The sequence below is a fragment of the Diplotaxodon limnothrissa genome, linkage group LG19 (assembly GCF_057381915.1).
Source record: "Diplotaxodon limnothrissa isolate DT_005_m linkage group LG19, D_limnothrissa_male_GT1.1, whole genome shotgun sequence".
Lineage (NCBI taxonomy): Eukaryota > Metazoa > Chordata > Actinopteri > Cichliformes > Cichlidae > Diplotaxodon > Diplotaxodon limnothrissa.
Genome location: NC_140614.1, coordinates 29,940,647 through 29,960,568, shown reverse-complemented (window position 1 = coordinate 29,960,568; position 19,922 = coordinate 29,940,647). Strand labels below are relative to the sequence as shown.

The window sequence follows — 19,922 nt, the reverse complement described above, 5'->3', positions numbered from 1 at the left end:
GAGTTTGAGATGGTATCGTAACTCTGCGGCTCCCCGTCTCCTCTCAATCTGCGAGGGTTTTTTTTTTTACACTAATAAATTTGTTTCCCGCTTCGGTTCCCCACCCACAATGAGCATCAACAACGATGTGGACGTGGTCCGTGAACGCACCGCCCAGGACACCGAAGAGACTGCACCTCTGTTACAGGTAAAACAACAGGCGAAGACCCAAAAGTGAAACTGCGCTGAATGACTTGCTGACCTAAAATCTACAGTCTGAGACAGAAAATAAATGTGTTTCTGTCACAAGGAAGAATTTATGTGTTTTATATAACTTTATTTATCCAAGAGACATTTGACAAATGATTTTTTTTTCTTCAAATCTGGCGAAGGGGTAGCAATAATTGCAACAAATCTAAAATCACAGTTCAATAAACATATTTTAAATGGTCCAAATTTAAAAAAATAAAAGTCAAACATCAACAGTGACTTTTTTTGTTTAATTTAATAATACACTGTGAATTACAGCAGTTAAAATGGCTGGTTTTTGTAGTGTTGTCAGTAAATCAGGCTGTCAAAATGTCCAGGAAAAATATCACGTGCTTGTTTTGAACTGCTTGTTCATCTGTTTTCTGCCTGTGTCAGCACTTGCAGTGAAAGTACACCCAACACCAGAACCTCTCTTTCTTCTTCTTTTTCCCCCCTCTCATGCTAATCTCTAACTTTGTTTCCTTTGGGCTTTGTCTTTTTTTTGCTAGTAAATTATGTCCAAAATTGAAGTAGACAAATATATGATTTTTTTTTTTTTAATATACTGGCATTATTTCAGTATTTCACTGGTTAAAAATCCAAAGGACCAGACAGGGCACAAGAGAGGTGAACAAGAGAGTGCTTGGAGACAAATGACCAGGATGGACAGGATTAGAAAGGAGTACATCACAGGGACAAAGTCGGGACTGTTTGGAGGGAGGGATAGTGGCTATATTAGACCAAGGATATTGAAGATGGAGCTGCCAGGCAAAAGGGAAAGAGGAAGACCTCAGAGGAGACTATGGATGTAGTCAAGGACAGGAAGAGGGTTGGTGTGAAAGAGAAGCGTGATTTAATTACATACCATGGTTTCACAGTTAAATGGACAATTCTACTGTCAGTCCCTCATTTGAGGATGTTGTTGTGGTTATATTAAATCAGTTGTCCACATACACGCTGACAGACTGCTCAAAGCTGCTGATGAATCCTGCAAAAACTCTGCAGAAACCAAAGTGTCTCCATCTGCACCTCTTCAGAATGTGCCATTTTAATAGTGTGCAGGGGGAAATGGGGGAAAAACAACAACAAACCAAATTCATATTTCAGCCTTTGAACCACTTATTCTTTGATTTGATGTCAGACTAGATTAATTTAATGTTGTTTGCTGAAGCTACTTGAACCTAAAACAGTGCACTGATAATGCAGATAAAGACTTTATTGTGACACAGAGACTATTTCAGTGCCCACTTAAGTGTTTAGAATTTTAACTTCAGACAAAAACTTTTTGACCTCACCCGTATTACAGCATTATATTAAAAATGACTGTTACAGTCATTTTTAAAACATCAGTAATGTATGTTTAGAGAGTTTAGAAGTTTTAGCTTGTCTGTCTAAAGGTAATGAGAGACTCTTTCTAGCTTGATTTTGTTAGTTTATGTGGCTGATTTCAGTGAGCAATATAGAGTTACAGTTCAAATCTAAGCAAGACATAGTGTGTGGTGTGTGTTGTTGATTCAGTGAGAGTATGTGAGGGTTACCATAAATTTTGTCATCATGGTGTGAACATGCGGCTCAATCTGGACGTACACATGTTTGCAAAGTACTGAAAACAACATGTTCTCCCTCCTTTGGCTACTCTGTTTAGGGGTCACCACAGCAGATCATTTGCCTCGGTCTCAGCCTATCCTTAGCATCTTCCTCTGTCACACCAACCCTCTGCATGATCTCCTTGAATAGATCCATCAACAATCTGTGTGGTCTTTCTCTTTTCTCCTGCCTGACAGCTCCATCTTCAACATTCCTTGTCCAATATATCCACTCTCCCTCCTCTGCACGTCCAAACCAACTCAGCTTTGGCTCTCTAACTTTGTCTCCAAACATCCATCACAGTGGTTTGATTTCTTCTTGTTTTGCTTCCAACTGTGTTGAATTGTACCCTGTGCAAGCTGGGATAAGCTTTACCTCAGTGTGCCATGCTTTACAATAAACTCCAGCTACTTTGTATTTTTATTCATTTGGGGTCTTAGTTCACTTCCTGTCTCTCAGTACTGTAACAGGGGGGACTGCAACAGCCTGAAGGTCAATCTAAGCTTGTTGTGACACTGACACAAGAGTTGCCACTCGTTCTGTCCAGGATATCCCCCATTAGAGAGGTCAAGCAGTTTGGGCAGCTCCCCTTATCCTGAGCTCAGGCAGCTGTCCCACAGCCAGCAGCTCAAATCCCTCTCCATCCATTCCCATTTCCATTCCCTGATCCTCCATGCCACTGCTGTGCTCTTTTCATGACATCCATCATCAGGGCAAGCCAGTTGTTCTTAATACTGTCATGAGTAATCTTCCTGAGGCTCTTACAAAAATAATCAGATTTCTTCTGCTGCATCTTTTTCTTCATGCTATTTATATTGTGTGTTATATGTGCAGGGAGCTGTGCTATCCAGAGCCAAAGGTGCCTCCTTCGCCTCCTCTGTGTTTAACCTGATGAATGCAATCATGGGCAGCGGCATACTGGGTCTAGCTTATGCCATGGCTAGCACTGGAATAGTTGGGTTTTGGTAAGAATCTTCTCGGTGCGTAAGGCAGAAAAATGCATGACTTGACCCCTGGTATCCCAGACGATATCTGGATTAGTTTGTTATAATTCCTATAGAGCATCTAAAACTGTGTCTCCCAGTGTTTATTTTTGCTTTACAATTTGATACGTGCTTGTAAAGATATGATGAGAAACGTTTTTTTCCAGTATCCTGTTGGTGCTGGTGTCCAGCCTGGCTGCGTACTCTATACACCTCCTGCTGAAGCTCTGTGACCAAACAGGTGGGTGGGATGCAGGGTAACACGTCTCTGTGGGTGTATCCAGGGGGCTTCATCCAGAGTTGTTACATTTAAACACCCTCACTTGATTTTTTTTCCCGTTCCATTTACTTATTATTTGCATCCTCATTGTGAGAAACTTCAGATGATGTTTAAATAATATTTTACAGGAGCAAAGAGAGGAGATAAAAACCAGATAATCCCATTTTTCCATGAAGAATTTTGTGATGTGATAGTCATCCTGACATCGTTTTCATGTCTGATTCTTCTTTTTTTCCCTCTTCTTCTTGGCTTTAGGTATCAATTCATATGAAGACCTCGGAGGGAAAGCCTTACAAAAACCAGGAAAAGTAAGTGTTGATTTTTGGATTGCTGCACATTTGCCCTGCCAAAAAGTTTTTACAAGTTTTTCCACCGTGACCAGAGAACTTGCTCACACTGACTGTCTTTTTAGGTTCTGGTTGGAATCGCTATTCTTATCCAAAATATCGGTGGTAAGTGAGCCCCCGGTTCAATGTGCAGTTACATACATCATTTCTGACATGCTGGACAGGAACTGATTTTTGTGGGTTTTTATAGGAGAAGGGTGGTGAAGAGGGTGAGGAGTGCTGCAGGGTCAGACTATGGTCAGTTTATTTTGGAGGTAGATAGCGCCTCCTGCTGGTGCCCAAATGGCTGGTGTTTTACAGCCACCCTCCTGTGTGGCTATTATCTCGATTCCCTGATAACCTCTGACCCTGCAGCCGCTGTCTCCTCCCCTGAGCCTGAAACATGACTTCTCCTCTAATTGATCGCTGATGGTAAACCCACTCCCACCGTCTGTGTGTGGAGTAGCCTAATGGGACCCCTCCCTTTATTTCCCCCACCCCCTCACTTCTCTCTCTCTCTTTCTCTTACTGTCATTCCTCAGCCACAAACCGTGCTTCCCAGACAGTCGAGAGCTGAGGTGATAGCTCCTCTGCAGTCATTAGTGGCACGGCTGAGTGGATTATTGCCGTGCCCTCTGGTATGTGTGCGGTTTTCCCAGCATGGGGGCAATATGTGTGAGAGTGTGAGAGCCAGCACTCCAGCATGCATCTGTCTCCTTTTATAAGAGTGCAATTAGCCTCACTCTGGGTAAACATTCATCTGCACTGCCAAAGGCTGATGGGCCAATTGACCTTAATTACTGACCAGCCCAGGGCTCTCACAGCCGGCTTCGGCCCTTGTCCTTAATGAAATGAAAGTGGCTCTGGCCTTTGTTGAGCACACTCTGCCGCTATTTGCTGACCACACACAGAAGGTTTAGGTCAACTTTTCTTGAAGTTTACATACGTACTTATTATTCTAATACGTTTTCTTACCACTTGGCAACGCTTTCTCTTCACTCAGGGTTTTTTTTTCCCCCTCCCTGCTTTTTTTTTTAAAGATGCAAATACTGTCCCACCAGCAGTTTCCACAGATGTGGTGTTATACTTACAGTTACCAGCTGCATCGAACGAAACCATTGCATCATGTCTGCTGTGTGTGATCTCTGTCAGCATGTCTTTATTTGTCTGTGGCTTAAAACGATACATATAATATAAAAAAAACTTTCATGCTTTCTTTAAGTTGACGGATGAACTCTCCCAGGGTACGTTTTTGATTAATCCGCTAAAAAAAAACCCGCAGCCTCAGAGTAACATCTTATTGACAGATTTGAGCGCTTACATAAAATGTCTGCAGTTATTCTCAGAGAGGGAATGTCCGTGCGTCTGTGTGGGCCGAAGTGTTGCTGGGGGAATTTTCTTTCATAAACAAATACAGGATCTGGGGGATTAAGGCCAGGCTTATTTAACGGCAAGCGCAAGATCTGCCCTCTGAGGCAATAAGGGCCCAACTAACTCTGGCTAGCGTGGCTTCACAAATCTAAATCCCTTAACATTATCTCCCTTTATAACTGGCCACACATTGCATCTGAATACCAAACGTGCTCATTTCTGATGATGCTCTCTTCCCCCTTTCTTGCTTGCTTTCTTGTTTTTGGGGCTTCTAATACTCACAAAAAGTGACCCCCCCCCCCCTCTCTCTCTCTCTGATTGGTTGCCTGTGCATACAGGGAAGTATCCTGTTTCCTAGTGAGGTGGAGAAAGGGGGAGAAGTACCTGGATTAGCGTCAGAGATCATTATTGTTAGCATTCCTCCCCCCTTCGCACTTCTTCGTCATGGCTGCTACTCGCGGTCTCCAGCAGTTGGAAGTCCTGCATAATGTCCGCTCCTCTATGCCAAGGGCTTTGCCGGTGATCCCCTTGAGCTGCCTGCCCCACCCGTTTGCATTGGAGCCGTAGTAACCCCCCCCCCCCCCTTCCACCCTGCTATTTCCTCACACTGGAAAAACGCTCATCATCCTCACACAGCAGCTTATGATTGCTTGTGACAGCACACATTCATCTGCTGTTTTTTTGATTTAGTAGCTTGGTGTGATTATGGGCTTTTTTTTCTTTCTTTTTTTTAATAAACACTCAATTTCTGAACCCTTTCTGTTCTCTCGCTTCTCAGCCATGTCATCCTATTTGTTCATCTTGAAGTCGGAGCTTCCTGCAGCCATCAACAGCCTCCTGAGTGCAGACAGCCCAGGGTGGGTATATCCAGCGCTGTGAGCTCCCTCGTTTGCCAAAAAAGAAATTCAGCTCAAAATCTGTCACAGCTGCGGGTTGAACAAAGTCATTCTTTTGAATTAGCTGCACTGAGATAAAGAATGAGTCATTCCTGTTCCCATGATGTTGTAGATTATACCTTTTGGCCTTTTTTAAATAAGTCAAATTTGACACTTGTGCGCCACAAAGCTACACAAACTGGAATTAGTCGGGCAATAAGAAGCGCATGAATAATGTCGGGGAAGCTCCCTCGCTAAACCAAAATACACTGCTAATGTTTTCTCTGTCTGTCGTGTAGCGTGAGGCATGCCCACAGGAAATGTATTCCCGATACGAGAGCCATTCATCACCTATCAGCAGCAGCCAGTGCCTTTCATTGGTCTGCGTGGACATGCCTGCAGAGAAGTCCTTGGCAAAGAATGTAACTTCTATCACTTTATTATTGGCCACACTGGTTTAAGCAAGAGTTGTAGCTGCTCTCAGCCCTATCCGTCAACATCTGAATCTTCCACACACAGCTGCTTTGTATTAGCGCTCTCCTTTCACCCCCACCCCCCAAAATCTCTCACACATGTTCCCCGGAATCAGACTGATACAAGGGGATATCAGTTTTGCCATTCTAATTACAGCTCACTGCTGAGGGAAACAAAACATTTCTGTTAATGAGCGGCTTTGAGATGTTAACAGACGCGCACATTCGATTCCATCAAAGCCCAAATAAATGAGTTGTTTTATATTAAAACGCGTTTCTTTTATCTGGCTCATTTATCATAATACGGCAGAGCGAAAACAAAGTCACGCTCAATCTTTTCTGCGCTGCTGCTAACAGACTGCGTGTGTCCCGCTTCTCTCATCGCGTTTAAATTCAAGGCCAAAGACACGGACAGCTGTGGATCTGGGATTGTGCGCATCCAGATTTATGCTGATGTTCGAGATTGACTCATTGGCAGTCGTGCTCCGGCTTTAACCGAGAGCTATCCTGCATCTCGTTATAGCGTGAAATGTTCCACATTTCATGGTTCTTCTAGGTATCCTGTGACTTTACAGTAAGCCTGCAGCCTCCAGAGATCCCTTTTTCTTTTTTTTTACAAAAATGTCTGCAGGAATGAGAGCTTTTTTTTCTTTAATTTAAAGTGCTTCTTGTTGAAAAGTAATGTGCAAATAAACCGGCCTCGCCTTAATTAAGATTGGGTCGAATACTTTGTGTAAACTTGGCTTGGAGCAGACCTGATTGGACCAGAGAGAGTCCAGGTCAGAGCAGAGGTCTCGGTGACATCCAGTTACAGGGTAGAAACGGTGTAGATGCGGAGACAAATCCATCAGCGCCTATGGTAACGCCACAGCTGTGAAACTGCCAAACAGGGGTCAGTGGGTGTTGATGTTGTCAGAGCAGGTGCTGCTTGACTCTGGAAGCCCCCATAAAGAGCGGTGGAGCCAGTCCCTCACGACCCCCGCATACAACCCGCAGCAGAGAGCCGGGCAGCACCCACCTCGACCGACCCCGGTGGAGCCGGCATGCCTTCCACATGTGTCACCTCGAACGCCAAGCCCCCACCCCCCTCCTCCTCCTCATTTTACTCCCCGATCTCGAATGAACTGCCAAGGCTATCCCTCGGCAAAGGAAAATATTATTCCCCCTCTCCAAAAACCCAGCAAGTGAAATGTGGTCTCATCTGATGGAGCGACACAACGTTTGCATGTGAATTACATAATTGTTATGGTTTGCAAGAGCTAAAGCCTTTAATTCATACCACATGATGAATCTGTCGCTCTGTATTTGAGCACGAAATGGAGACAAATTTCCAGAGCCGGCCCATCTTAAGGCATGGAAGAATACTCTCTCCTATCCCTGACCTGATAATAAAACGTGGCTTAATTCAGTGTTAACCTGTAATAGTTCACTCCCTTGCTGTTTTTATTCATTCATTCATTTATTTATTTTCCAGAAATGCCTGGTATGAGGATGGCAGGCTGCTTCTGATCATAATCACACTTTGTGTCGTTCTACCTCTGTCATTGTTGCCTAAAATTGGTACGTTAAGCGATCCTCAAGCGTGTTATTTATTTTTTTCTTGTTTGGTTGCTTCTTGATAGATCTTTCTCCCGTCCTTACAGGCTTCCTGGGATACACTAGTAGTCTCGCCTTCTTATTCATGCTGTACTTTGCAGTTGTGGTAAGCTCTGACACGAACCTCCATACGTCCATCTGTTTGTTTGTTTGTTTTCATTTTTGACTTTATTTATTATCTCGTGTAGGTCGTGGTCAAGAAATGGTCCATCCCCTGCCCACTGCCCCACAATATAACGTCCCTTTCAGGTGCCTTCAAGGTAAGAACAGCATTTCTTTCAGCACATAAATACTCTTTTGAAAACAACACAGATCTGGTGCAGTATGGTCCAGAAGGTCACGGGCACGGGATTAAGAGGAAAGCCCAGGAGATTGAGCTTACTGATTGTGTCTGCACAGGCTGATGAGGACCAGAGAAGGCTGCACAGATCTGTGTATGGTAACTGATGCTGTTCCTGAAGGACAGGAAGTCCAGATAACCTTGCCTGATCCTGGAAATCAACTCTGACCTTTAGGAATTAAACAGACCATACAAAAAACCTGCTATGAGCTATATTAGAATACTTGTTTCCCTTAAGCTTGAAATTAAGCTTTACTATTTGCAGCAGCACTGCTGAACTCATCTCTTTCTAGAAATAACCGGCTCACTTTTTCACCTTGTTTCTCCAGATATCAAATTCCTCTGACTCAGAGTGTTCTCCAAAACTCTTCGTCATCTCTAGTAAGGTACGTATAGGAAACCAGCGTTTTTCCTCGGCACTGAACACGCGGAGGCTTTGAGGTGGCAGTGAGAAGCTGTTAAACGTAGATCTGCTGCAGCTGCTCCACTGTGTTGACAGGTCACACTCTCACCTGTGAAGTGTAACCTGTACATGTGGAACTCAAGCACACTACGCAGCTGACACGTGACACCGATTTACACTTTCTCGACCGTTTCCTATAATGTGCTCACACGGCACTATAGATGTATACTTGCACGTAGTATAAGATGCATTTAGTGGAAGAAAAGTTCAGAAAGTTCTCACATTTCGATTTGCATCCTCACTCTTAGCAGCCCAAGCAGTAATTACTACTATGAGGACCATACCTTGACCCACCTACCTCCTCCCTCCAGTGTAACTGAGTAGGTTGTTAATTTGTTAATGACGGCTGTGCTCTGACTGATGTGTGTGTGTGTGTGTGTGTGTTTGTGTTGCAGAGTGCCTATGCCATCCCCACCATGGCCTTCTCCTTTCTGTGCCACACGGCTGTCCTGCCGATCTACTGCGAACTGGATCGGTCAGCTTCGCGTTTATTTCTACTATTTTTGCCTGTTTTCTGTCATATGTATCCAGTTATGACAGAAAACAGCTGCTTATATTAAACACGGCAAAGTTTCAAGTAGTTAGAGGATGCGTGAGTCAGAAGCTCAGGCTTTAGGCTCCTCTACATGCATTTCCTACAGTTTGCTTTCTATGTGGAGAGGAGGTTAAATGACCTGACTTAGGGGCTACACCAAGGCCCAGGATAGGATAATAAGATAAATTATAATTGTTATGTATCATTTAAAGATATTCTAAGTCTATGAATAAAATATGGAGCTGGAAATGACCATAATAGGTGCTTGTCACGTGAATGCATTATTATCGCTTTGTCTTTCAGACCTACCAAAGCCAGGATGCAGAAGGTCACGAATATCGGCATCAGCCTCAGCTTCTTGCTGTACTTTATTTCTGCGCTGTTTGGCTACCTCACCTTCTACGGTAAGTCATCAGGGACACTTTCATTCAAAGGAAAGCATTGTCCCATCTCTGTTTTCATCTTCTAACTTTTAGCTCACGTGGAATCCGAGCTGCTCCTCAGTTATGATGCATACTTGCCCCGGGACACCATGGTGATAGCGGTTCGACTGGCCATCCTCCTGTCTGTGCTGCTGACTGTGCCACTTATACACTTCCCTGTGAGTAGACCTGCTTCATCATCATCATCATCATCATCATCATCATCATCATGATGATGATAATGATAATAATAATAATAACGATGCTTTTTCCACACAGGTTTGTTTAGTGCTTCTTCTTTTTTCTTTTTTTACTCAAACTGTGAAACTGAAGAACTGAACTGAAAATACTTGAAGGCTTTGTTGATCATTTTTATGTTGTTATTGTGATCAAGATGGTTTTATTTTTCAGTTCCACCTTTTTACTCTTTCACTTTATCAATTTAAATTTATTGTCGCCTAGAAAATTCATCTGGCTCTGTTACTGTGTTACAGCTGCCAGAAAAGCAGATTACTTCACTTTCCTTCTTTCTGCTTTAAGACATTTAGTTGCAATAACACTCGAGTGCTTTCAGCTTGAATGGGTACTGTCTGTGTGCTTGCTGCAGGCCCGTAAAGCTGCAATTTTGATGCTTTTCGGGGGGCGTGCCTTTTCTTGGCTGATCCACATCGCTGCAACTCTAACCATCCTGTGTGTGGTGCTGATACTCGCCATCTTTGTGCCTGATATCAGAAATGTGTTTGGAGTAGTAGGTATGTGGTACTTTGAAAATACTTTTAACATATGGGAGTGGGGGGGGTGTATATCAATAGATATTATATTGTTCATAAATTATAGATATATTTTTATTTCCTTACCTGTAACCTTTTAAATATGAACAGGCATTATAAGCTGCCAATATCCCAGTAGCCCACAGTTATTGATTGTACTGGCTAGAACTGCAGTATCTGCTTATACATAATTGATGGCTGGAGTCCTGCTCAAACAGTTTATAAATCTCCTATCATGAGCCTTTCCTGTTTGTTCCTCAGGATCAACAACATCCAGCTGCCTCTTATTTGTCTTTCCGGGCATCTTCTACCTCAAAATCAGCAGGCAGCCCCTCAGGTCCTTCGACTCTGTTGGGGTAAATGAGCTCTTCCGTAAATAGAAGATCTGGCGATGAAGTTGCATACATTATATTTTGAGGTAATCTGGTAATTATTTCGATTTTTTTCTTTTCTTTTCTTTCTCCTCTCTCCCCTTCAGGCTGCACTACTCGTGGTCTTTGGCGTGATTATGGGAATCATCAGTTTCTGTGTTATCGTCATCACATGGGCAAAGAGCTCCTAGCCCCCTTCTGGTCTCCTCCCCCAGACCAACAACAAAACCAAAGAAAATGAAGCGCGCACCAAACAAACTGAAAGTTGAATAAATAAAGGGAACAGCATCGCCCCCAGGCATTTATTTATGATAAAATTATTCTACATTTGTTTTTTGTTTTTTACGTTCTTTCCAATCTCAGCTCAATGTTTACATCTCCTGTACCGCACTGACCTTTGTACTGTACCAAATTCAGGGCAAGTCTTGTCTTTTTTTTTCAAATCTGATGTGTGGGTTTGTGATACAAAGCTGTAAATTTACTTTAATGTGCTTGTTTTTTCATTTCTACTTGTTCTGTGTTTGCGATTTTTGCACTTTATGTAAATTATTGACCACCTGATGAAGACTACATCGAAGTTTACTGCTTTCCTAAATTTTGTATGTGACACTATATGTATTTGTAAACACAGTGGGTTTTATGAATCACATTTATTTTTTGGGGCATTTGTTTTGAGTGTCTTTGAGCTTTGAGCACTCTAAAATCAGGTAAAACTATTTCTGCTACATCGTCTACTGCAGTGAATGTGATAAAACCGGTGATCAGTTTGTTGGTTCATTATAGCGCACGCCATGTGGGCCTAATTTAAAATGTGTTAGATTGTATCAAATTGCCAGCACTTGATAAAAGAGACATTGTTTATGTAATGACATGTCAGTTTTGCTCTATTTAACCACTAAAATGTCTTTATCGGTTTTCTAGAAAGCTCATCAGTCAAAACATGTCTGCTTGTTTGATTGGCAGGCACACTGCTGACGCTGAGGCCCCGCTCCTCAGTTGTACTGTGGTTTTCAGCCTGTAGCTAATGAAAGCCACATGCTCTGTACGTTTCTAATCATGATGCTGTTTAGAATGTCTTCATGCTGCCTCTGGAACCTACGGCCACCCGACTGCTGCTTTTAATCTGAGGAATTAGGCAGGCTGGCCCCCGCCATCCCTGCGAGAAAGCAGCGGCTGCAGGATTTTCACGCCACCCTTTTTTCCTTTTTTTAAAACAAGGTTCGGTAATGCAGGGAATATCCCCGTGCTTCAATCCACCCCTCTTAAGGACACTCCCAGAAATAAAGGGCACCACAGCTGAACATATATATTTGGTTGTCATGAGGGGTAGAAGCAATGAAGTATGACAGCAGAAAAAAATACTGAAGTACATTTTTTCCAAATAATTGTAATAATTTTGGGCTTGAAGGAATAATTTAAAGAAATGCCAGTGAGAAAGTCCTCAGATAAAGGAGCTATAAATGAAGTGGGAAAACAACAGTGTTTCTGACAAATAGGAACAAATTAAGAATCCTGACCTTCTCCTGCACGGGATCATTTACAAACCTCTATGCTGAACGCAAAAGCAGAGCAAGATTGCCACCTGGTGTCAGACTGTGTCCACAGCAGTCCAGGTCGGCACCATTTCACAGAAACTCAGGCGTCCTATGTTTTATCAAAACCTAACTAGGTGAAGATAACCACATGCTCAGATATTTTTCCAGGTTTATAATGAGCTGGAAAAATGCATGTTAACTCAAACCAGAGCTGGGTTTTTTTGTTTTTTTTTAAATGGAGATCTGACTGGGTCCCGAGTCCTCGGGCCCAGAGGTGGGAGTGTTTTTGTTTAGTTAAACTCACTCACACCCTGGGCCCATGTCCAGCAGTATGACAGCACCATCTCCCAGGGTTAAAGGATGGAATGAGCCAGCAGAGGAGCGATGGTGGGCCGGAATTAAGCTCCTGCTGGCAGCCGCCACTTTTGTATTGTTTCAAGAGGCGTCGGCTGTGTTCTTTGAAAATCATTTTCTGTTGTTGGAAATCAGGAGAAGGGTGAACCTGGTGTCCTCACTTTGACCTTCAGCCTACTTTGCCCATCCTGTGTGTGAAAACAGGCTGGGAACCACTGGATTAGATATGCAGAAAGTATTATCTACGTTTCTACAGGTGGCTGGAGACTGTTATCAGTGTGTCTTCTCTCTCCCTCCCCTCACCCCACCCAGTCACGGCAGACAGCTGCCCCTCTTGAACCTGTTTCCGTCTTTATTTCCTGTTAGGAAGGAGTTTTTCCTTCCCGCTGTTGCCAAGTGCTCGGTCACAGGGAGTCGTCTCATTGTTGGAGTTTTCCCTGCGTTATTGTAGGGTCTTTACCTTACAACACAAAGCAACTTGAGGTGACTGTTGTTGTGATTTCGTGTCTTTATAAATTAAATTAAATTGAATTTTCTGTTGTGGTGGACATCAGAAACTGAAAATCTCAGTGCGGACAACATCTGCTTTCTGTTTGCCTGCATAATCTTGTTCAACAGGCATTCCTGGCTGAAAGGTGCTTCACATGAGCTTTTTAAATGCCAGTTGGCATGATGAGTGGCTGTCCTTGTTAGTCACGGTGGGGACTGCAACTCAGAAGAGATGCCATCAATACGCAAGTGTCATCACTGATGAAGTGCTCTCCATTTATTTATTTTTTTCCTCTTTCCTCCCATTCTCTCTGTTCCCTCCATCTACATTCACTCCATGCCGCTTTTCTGCTTTTAATCAATTTCCATGCTCTATCAGTAAACATGTTCTTTGTGTCACAGTAAGAGCATTCCTCACTCTGAGCACTCTTTCTGAAAGAGCACACGCTTTGGTCATAGGAGAATGTGACTCATTTATACTCCTTATTTCTTTATGATTTTTTTAAATATCATATTGCTTAAATAAGGCCTCAAAGCAGGAGAAAAACACGATTAGAGATCTTTATATGTGACATGGTGCAGTTTGACAACATCATCTGCTCCTGCTTTTCAGCTAGCGTGCTTCAGACAAGCCCGTGCTGCATTTGTAGATGAGCGATGTCCTTCAGCCCTTTCACCAGGGGAGTCCCCAAAGCTGTGTATTAACTGAAAACCATTGTGTGCAGCAAACTCGTCACTTTCTCGAATAAAGGGGAAGAACTGACTGACACACGCATCACCTGCCAGTTCACAATAAGGGCCAACACAATGACTAAAAAAATAAACTTGACTCCAAGATTGCAGTCCCTATATAGTCCTCGAGACACAATACACCTCTGTAGCAGAGCCGTATGTTTTCAGGACTGGAATCAAGGTCAAGAGTGAAAGAGGAGGTTTTATAAATAAACAAGGGAAGTTTTACAAGGAAAAGCTTTGTAGTGGTTTGTCAATTTGGCATGTAACGACCAGAGGTTGAGGAGTAAGGAAGAGCGCCGATGGAGGCCCAGTGGTCAGCAGCGCAGTGTGGGATTCTGTTTTTTTTGGTTGGGAGCAGGGGTTAGTTTGTGTCACTGCAATCCCATCAGCCCTGCGCTGAGCCTTTAATGCAGCCCTGACGCCTTTCTGGCGCAGGGGCCACGCTGCCTCACATCTGGAGCCAATTACCCTGGAGGGGCTGTGACAGGGCCCCCACCATCCTCTACTCTCTGCTCCTCTGTCCAAAGCAGCTCACACCACTCTCACAGTTGCATTCTTCTTTTCACAGCATCATGCTTTATTTGTCAGTCCTTTTCCTCTTTCTTTTTTTTAATTTGAAAACCATAACCTCCTCTACACTCAGAATCCCCCCCCCCCCCCCCCCTCTAATAAGCTGATAAAGAAGAATAACAGGGTATGTTTGTGGCCGAAGGGCTTAAGAGAGCAGAGAGCACTACGTAATGTCAGAGTCTCTTGTTTGAGGCCGTGTGTGTGTGTGTGTGTGTGTGTGTGTGTGTGCACAGCCTTACCTGAGGAGAAGCTGGGGTCTTGTGACTGGACTGTAGCACGGGGGTTAGTCCTGCTGCTTGGACCCGATGACTGATGAGGGTAATTGAGTTTGTGGTAGTGCAGCAAGCGTGTTAGGGGTGTAGACTGGCCCCGTAGGATTTCTCTCACCGAGGTCACAAGCGCTGGGAATGGGCTTCACCATATCTGGACCATATTCTTGTTAGTTCCCGCCCCACAGTTTGGCACCAATGCTATGGTTCATTAGCTGCAGCTATAGGGTGTACCTGGGCAGAGAGCCAGGGGATTGAGCTGTCCTGGGTTACACAGACATAAATTGAGAGTGTAGACTGTGAAGCAAATGTGGAAACTCTACAGGTGGCTGAAATTAAGCCATATACACAGAATCAGCCTGCTCTGAAAAAAGGAGGGGGGAGGCTTTTGGTAGCTGGCTTTGTGCTCGAGGCAATAAAATCTTGGCATTTTAAGGAGATACCTCAGAAGTGTGTGTTCATGCCTTTGTGTGTGTAAAGCATGCACATGTCTAATGTATATGTACACATGAAGCTCACAAGTCTGTGTGTTCTCAGTCTCTGGAGTCATGGAGAGCTGCAGACGTCTCCCATGGGTGCATAAATTCACGATTTGGCCGTGACAGCCTCTTCCAGAGAGAGAGAGAATGTTAGGCTGGAATGAGGGGGAAGCCATGCAGGGCAAAGAGCCACTGAGTTGGCAGACAGAAGGAGAAAAAGAGGGGGAACTGCTCGTAGAACAAAGAAAGAAAACAAATCATCCTGAGCTGTAAAAGTGCCATCTCTCGTTCTGGGGTAAAATATGAGCGAGTGGAAGAAAAATAGATTTTTAAAGTTTATCATAAGAGGGATGTGAGCAGAAAGGAAGAGGAGGGGGTGGAAGATGAGGGGGATCAATGGATTAAACAGTCTTACTCTGCCCTCTGCTGGACAGTTCAACAAAACAACATTGAGGCTTTGCTGAAAGCAGGAACACTCTTATGACCTTTCTCAAACTGTGCACAGAAATAGAACTAAAATACCCCGACTCTAACATGTATTTAAAAAAAAAAAAAGCCATGTGAGAATACCTGAACATTTGCTCCTGCTGGTCGGGGTGATCTGCAACAAAAATTTAAAGGGGCAAAATGTTTTATTTTCAACCACCAGCTTTGAGAGTCCTGCCGCTGATTGCTGTAAGTGCACTGACACTTTTTGCACTGAATCAATCTGCTATCGGCCCGCTTTGGCATTACGACCTTCTCTTCTCAGTAAGGTCATGTCTGAGAGGCCGTTTACAAGACATCCTGGATTCAGGGGAGGTGCAAGTTCTGGGACCCCAGCCCTTTATTTATAACAGCTGGACCAGAGAGATGTGGAGTCCTGACATTTGGCAGAGTGGGGTGAGAGGTCAAGTCTAACACCAATAAAGTGAAGACTTTGATCGTGGCATTTATGGATAGAGGAGGTACAGCACCCTCAGAGTGGGAGAGAGTGGTGTTTAAAGAATAAAGAAAAAGAGCACTCCTGCAGTTAGGTGAACCAGCCGGTCAAGAAAGAAAAAAGAAAAAGAAATTAAGTAGCTGAACTTTTACTTTCATTTCAGGATTTATTTTACAGCCCATTGCCTCCTGCTGGTTCACTGAGCCCAGTCAGAGGATGTCAACAAGCACAGATGTGCATGTAATAATAATTTGAATTACTGCTTTTTTGTGTGTGCTGTAAATATTGAGGAAAGTGCAGCTTTAATTCAAGAGGTTTAACAAAAATATTGCATTCCCTGTTCAGGAAATGCAGCCTTTTTATATACAGACTTTATAATTTTCAGGCACAAGTGCTATTTAAGTGCTTGCTTGACTGACAAGCACTTTCATGGCCAAGTGGAATCTGTTCTCTCATTATTCCATGACAAATTAAGCAGATAAAAATCTGTAGTTGTTAAGTGTTAACACAGATAGACAAATACATGTTTAGCACAGCAAGTGCTCTCAACATGAATGTCATGGTCCCCGTGTCTCTCTGGTTGGCCCACGCTGGCTACAGGTTTTGTTGTTGTTGTTTGTTTTTGTTTTCTTTGTCTCTCCTCCTCCTCTCTGCCTGGGCGGAGCTCGTTACGGGCTCTCGCTCTTGGCCCACGCACCTGTGTGATTGTGTCCACCTGCTGCTGATCTGGCTGATTTCCCCAGCTGCTATTTAAGGCAGTGGCACAGAGCAGCTCACCGCTGGAACGTTGAACCTCCTGAGTTTGTGCTCTCGGCATTTTCAAAAGAATGCCCTGTGTGTATTTTGCTGTGGAACTAACGTTAACTTCTGTGTGTAGATATCCCTCTTCTGGACCAAATCACGGGACCTGCCCGGGTGTGGCAGCGTGTGTGGAGTTTTGGAGCGAGTGCGGCTGAAGAGGAGTGCGTGTGTGCGGAGGAGCTGTGGCGGTGACTGTGTGGAAGAGGAAGCGTGTGTGTGGATTTCCCCCCTGCTTCTCTTCCTGGAGCCCTGGACCCCCCTCCCAACTCACTGTACATATATATATAGCACTGAGGTGATCCCTGTTGTAAATAAATCTCCTTTTGTTCTCTGAGAAAGAACTGTCTGCGCGTGAGTCCGTTCAGTAGCCATGACAATGAGGTCCAAAGATATAGGTAAAGGTGGCCATCATTAGTCTGAAACACCGGAATAAAACTATCAGAAAGATAGTAAAAGCTTTAGGAGCGGCCAAATCAACAGTCTGGTGCATTCTTATAAAGAATAAATGCTCCTATACGGCTCAGCATCTACCTGGAAACCACAGAAAACAACTAAAATGGATGATTACAAATGCTTTGCTTGGCTAGAAAAAGCATTCACAACATCTAACCAAGTCAATAACACTCCCATGGAGGCATGTGTATCATTGTCTACAATCATGAGAAGCCCTTGTGAATATAAATGCAGTTTATACAATGAGGTGGAAAGCACTGGCTTCCCCGAAGAGCAAGAAGGCCAGATTAGACTTTGCAAAAAAGCATCTAAACGGCCTGCACAGTTCTGAAAAAAAAAAAAAAATATATATATATATATATATATATGGACAGATTAAATCAAGATTAACTTGTACAATTCAAATGGGAGTATGGAGAAGAGAAACAGCTCTCCTTAACATACTGTGGCAGGAGTGTGGTCTCTGGTATGCTGCAGTGGAGGGGTGGGGACAGGTGTGTGTGCTGTGACTGATGACTCTCTCTCCCTATATAGAGTGATGGCAGAGACTGACGGGGTGTGTGTGCAGTGGAGGAGCTACAGAAGGAGCTGACTCCTTGCTCGAGTGCCTTAGTCACAGCGAACTGCTAAACAAGCGAAATAAAGAAATGCAAAAACACGTCAAACACTGTGTCTGTCGGGTGCTTGCTACACATGCCGTCTGTGATGGTGGGGGCAGTGTTAGGGCATGGGTATGTATGGCTGCCAGTGGAAGCAGGTCCCACTGTGGCTGCTGATAGAAGTATCAAAATGAACTGTGAGGTGTGCTCAGATTCAGTCAAATGCTGCAAACTGACTGGACAGCAATTCATGGTGCAAATGGATAATGACCCAAAGCATACTGCAGAAGCACCCAAGAGTTTCTCATGAAATGAAAGAAGTGAGTCAATTCGGTCACATGATCTCTGGCTAATAGAGCGTGCGTTTTAGTCAACTGGAGACCAAAATACCCACAAACCAGCAGCAACTCGGTTTGGCTGACATAGCATCTCAGGAGACGAAACACAGCATTTGGTGATGGGTTCTAGACGTCATGGAGTCATGAAATATTAAAAATGATCCTTATGGAGCTTGGGATGGGGATTGGTTATATGCTGTTCAGTAGTTCTCAAAAATCATCCAAATTGTAATGGCCTGAATGTATTGAGGTATGTCTTTGTATCGTTTGGTACTTGTTTTATTAGGCCTGATATGTCAAACTGCATGTAAAAACTCTATAAATAAAGAGGGGGGAAAGAGCCTTATGTATAAAATTATGTTAGTTTGTCTAATTAATTTTGAGCTTCTGAGAATGACAGGCTCTATGTAAAAAAATATCTGCAATTCTTAAACAGTCAATTAAAGCTGAAAGTCTGCACTTCAATCAGATCTTCAGTCTTTGATTTCAGATCCCCTGCGGTGGTGCACAGACGCCAAACTGCATGAAAATACGTCACTATGGCTCTAACTGGAAGCACGATACTTCCTGCTTGCTTGTTTGGTTTAAATTACATTAGATTTTTGAAATATTTCTCATCATAACGTCCAACAATACACTAAATAATAAATATCAAGTCTCGTTCCAAACTCGTCTGTTTGATTGATTTTTACTTGGTGTGTCCTGATAAAATCCATTAAGGCTCTAAATATAAAGACAAAAAGTAGAGCTTTGCATACTTACTTATGTGTCACGTCTCATGTTCGTTTCAGGGTGTTTCATTGTATTTACTGATCTTTCATGGCCATCTACTGGATGAAGAGCAAACTGCAAACATAAAACTATCAATACACTGTGTAAAAGTACATCCAGTTCTTTATTTATTAGTTATTTGCATTGTTTTTCTTTAATTTAGAAACAGATTTTTTTCATTTGTTGTATTTTTTTTTTCCACTTCCGCAGAAGTGCAAGGCTAAGCTGTTGTCGGGAGCTCTGATGCGAGGGTAGATTTTCTTTGTTGACAGCCTGTGGTCAGCTTATCTGTGCTGGTTCTGATCAGAACTAATCAAGCCTACTCTTTATGGTTTTAGCAAGCTTTAGATTAAAGTATACTTAAGCAGCTGTTACACGAGCTATGACAACTGCATGTAAAAAGTAGCCAGTCAAGTCTGACAAAGAAAAAATCTCTTTTAAATCTTTTTAAAGCCTGATAAAGCCCTTGAAGTTATAAATGAGAAACTCGGACTCTGTAGTGCACGATAAGAGCCAAAGGGGCGATATTTCATCACAGAGTGAAGGACAGGTGAAGCACCACAGCACCTTACACAAACAGAGTGTTGCATCATGGTCTATATAGTACCAGACTCCATTTTTTTCTACACAAAGAACTACAATACAACCACGTGACACACCAACCCGACAGTGACAGGTTGAGAGGTTTGCTGATGTGTGTGTGTGTGTGTGTGTGTGTGTGTGTGTGTGTGTGTGTGTGTCAAATGTTATGCGGAACTTGTGCCTCCTCCCCAGCATGCTGTCGCTTCCTATTTACTGAAAGCATTTGAAGCAGGTTCGCACCGATACTGGCTGCAGCTTTTTGCGCTCACAGTAAACGCGCTGCACAGACGGTCAGCACAAAAACTTTTAGGTCAGGATGAGCTGACACCAAGAACTGTGAACAGATTTGGTCGTTGTTGACCTGAAGTGAGCGTGAATGACTTTTTCTCCATATTGCTTTTAAAA

The 19,922-nt window shown here is 43.3% G+C and overlaps 1 protein-coding gene across 1 annotated transcript; it reads left to right on the top strand.

Moving 5' to 3' along the window:
- Window positions 1-10: 10 nt before the first annotated feature.
- Window positions 11-11,029, top strand: slc38a6 (solute carrier family 38 member 6). The gene is made up of 16 exons (XM_085342675.1): window positions 11-187; window positions 2,650-2,780; window positions 2,966-3,039; window positions 3,334-3,386; window positions 3,491-3,530; window positions 5,554-5,632; window positions 7,598-7,683; window positions 7,767-7,825; window positions 7,908-7,979; window positions 8,389-8,445; window positions 8,918-8,997; window positions 9,361-9,461; window positions 9,534-9,658; window positions 10,087-10,231; window positions 10,511-10,605; window positions 10,728-11,029. Exons 1-16 carry the CDS (start codon window positions 110-112, stop codon window positions 10,809-10,811), a joined length of 1,359 nt encoding a protein of 452 aa, XP_085198801.1. The 5' UTR covers window positions 11-109; the 3' UTR covers window positions 10,812-11,029.
- The last annotated feature ends 8,893 nt before the right edge of the window (window positions 11,030-19,922 follow it).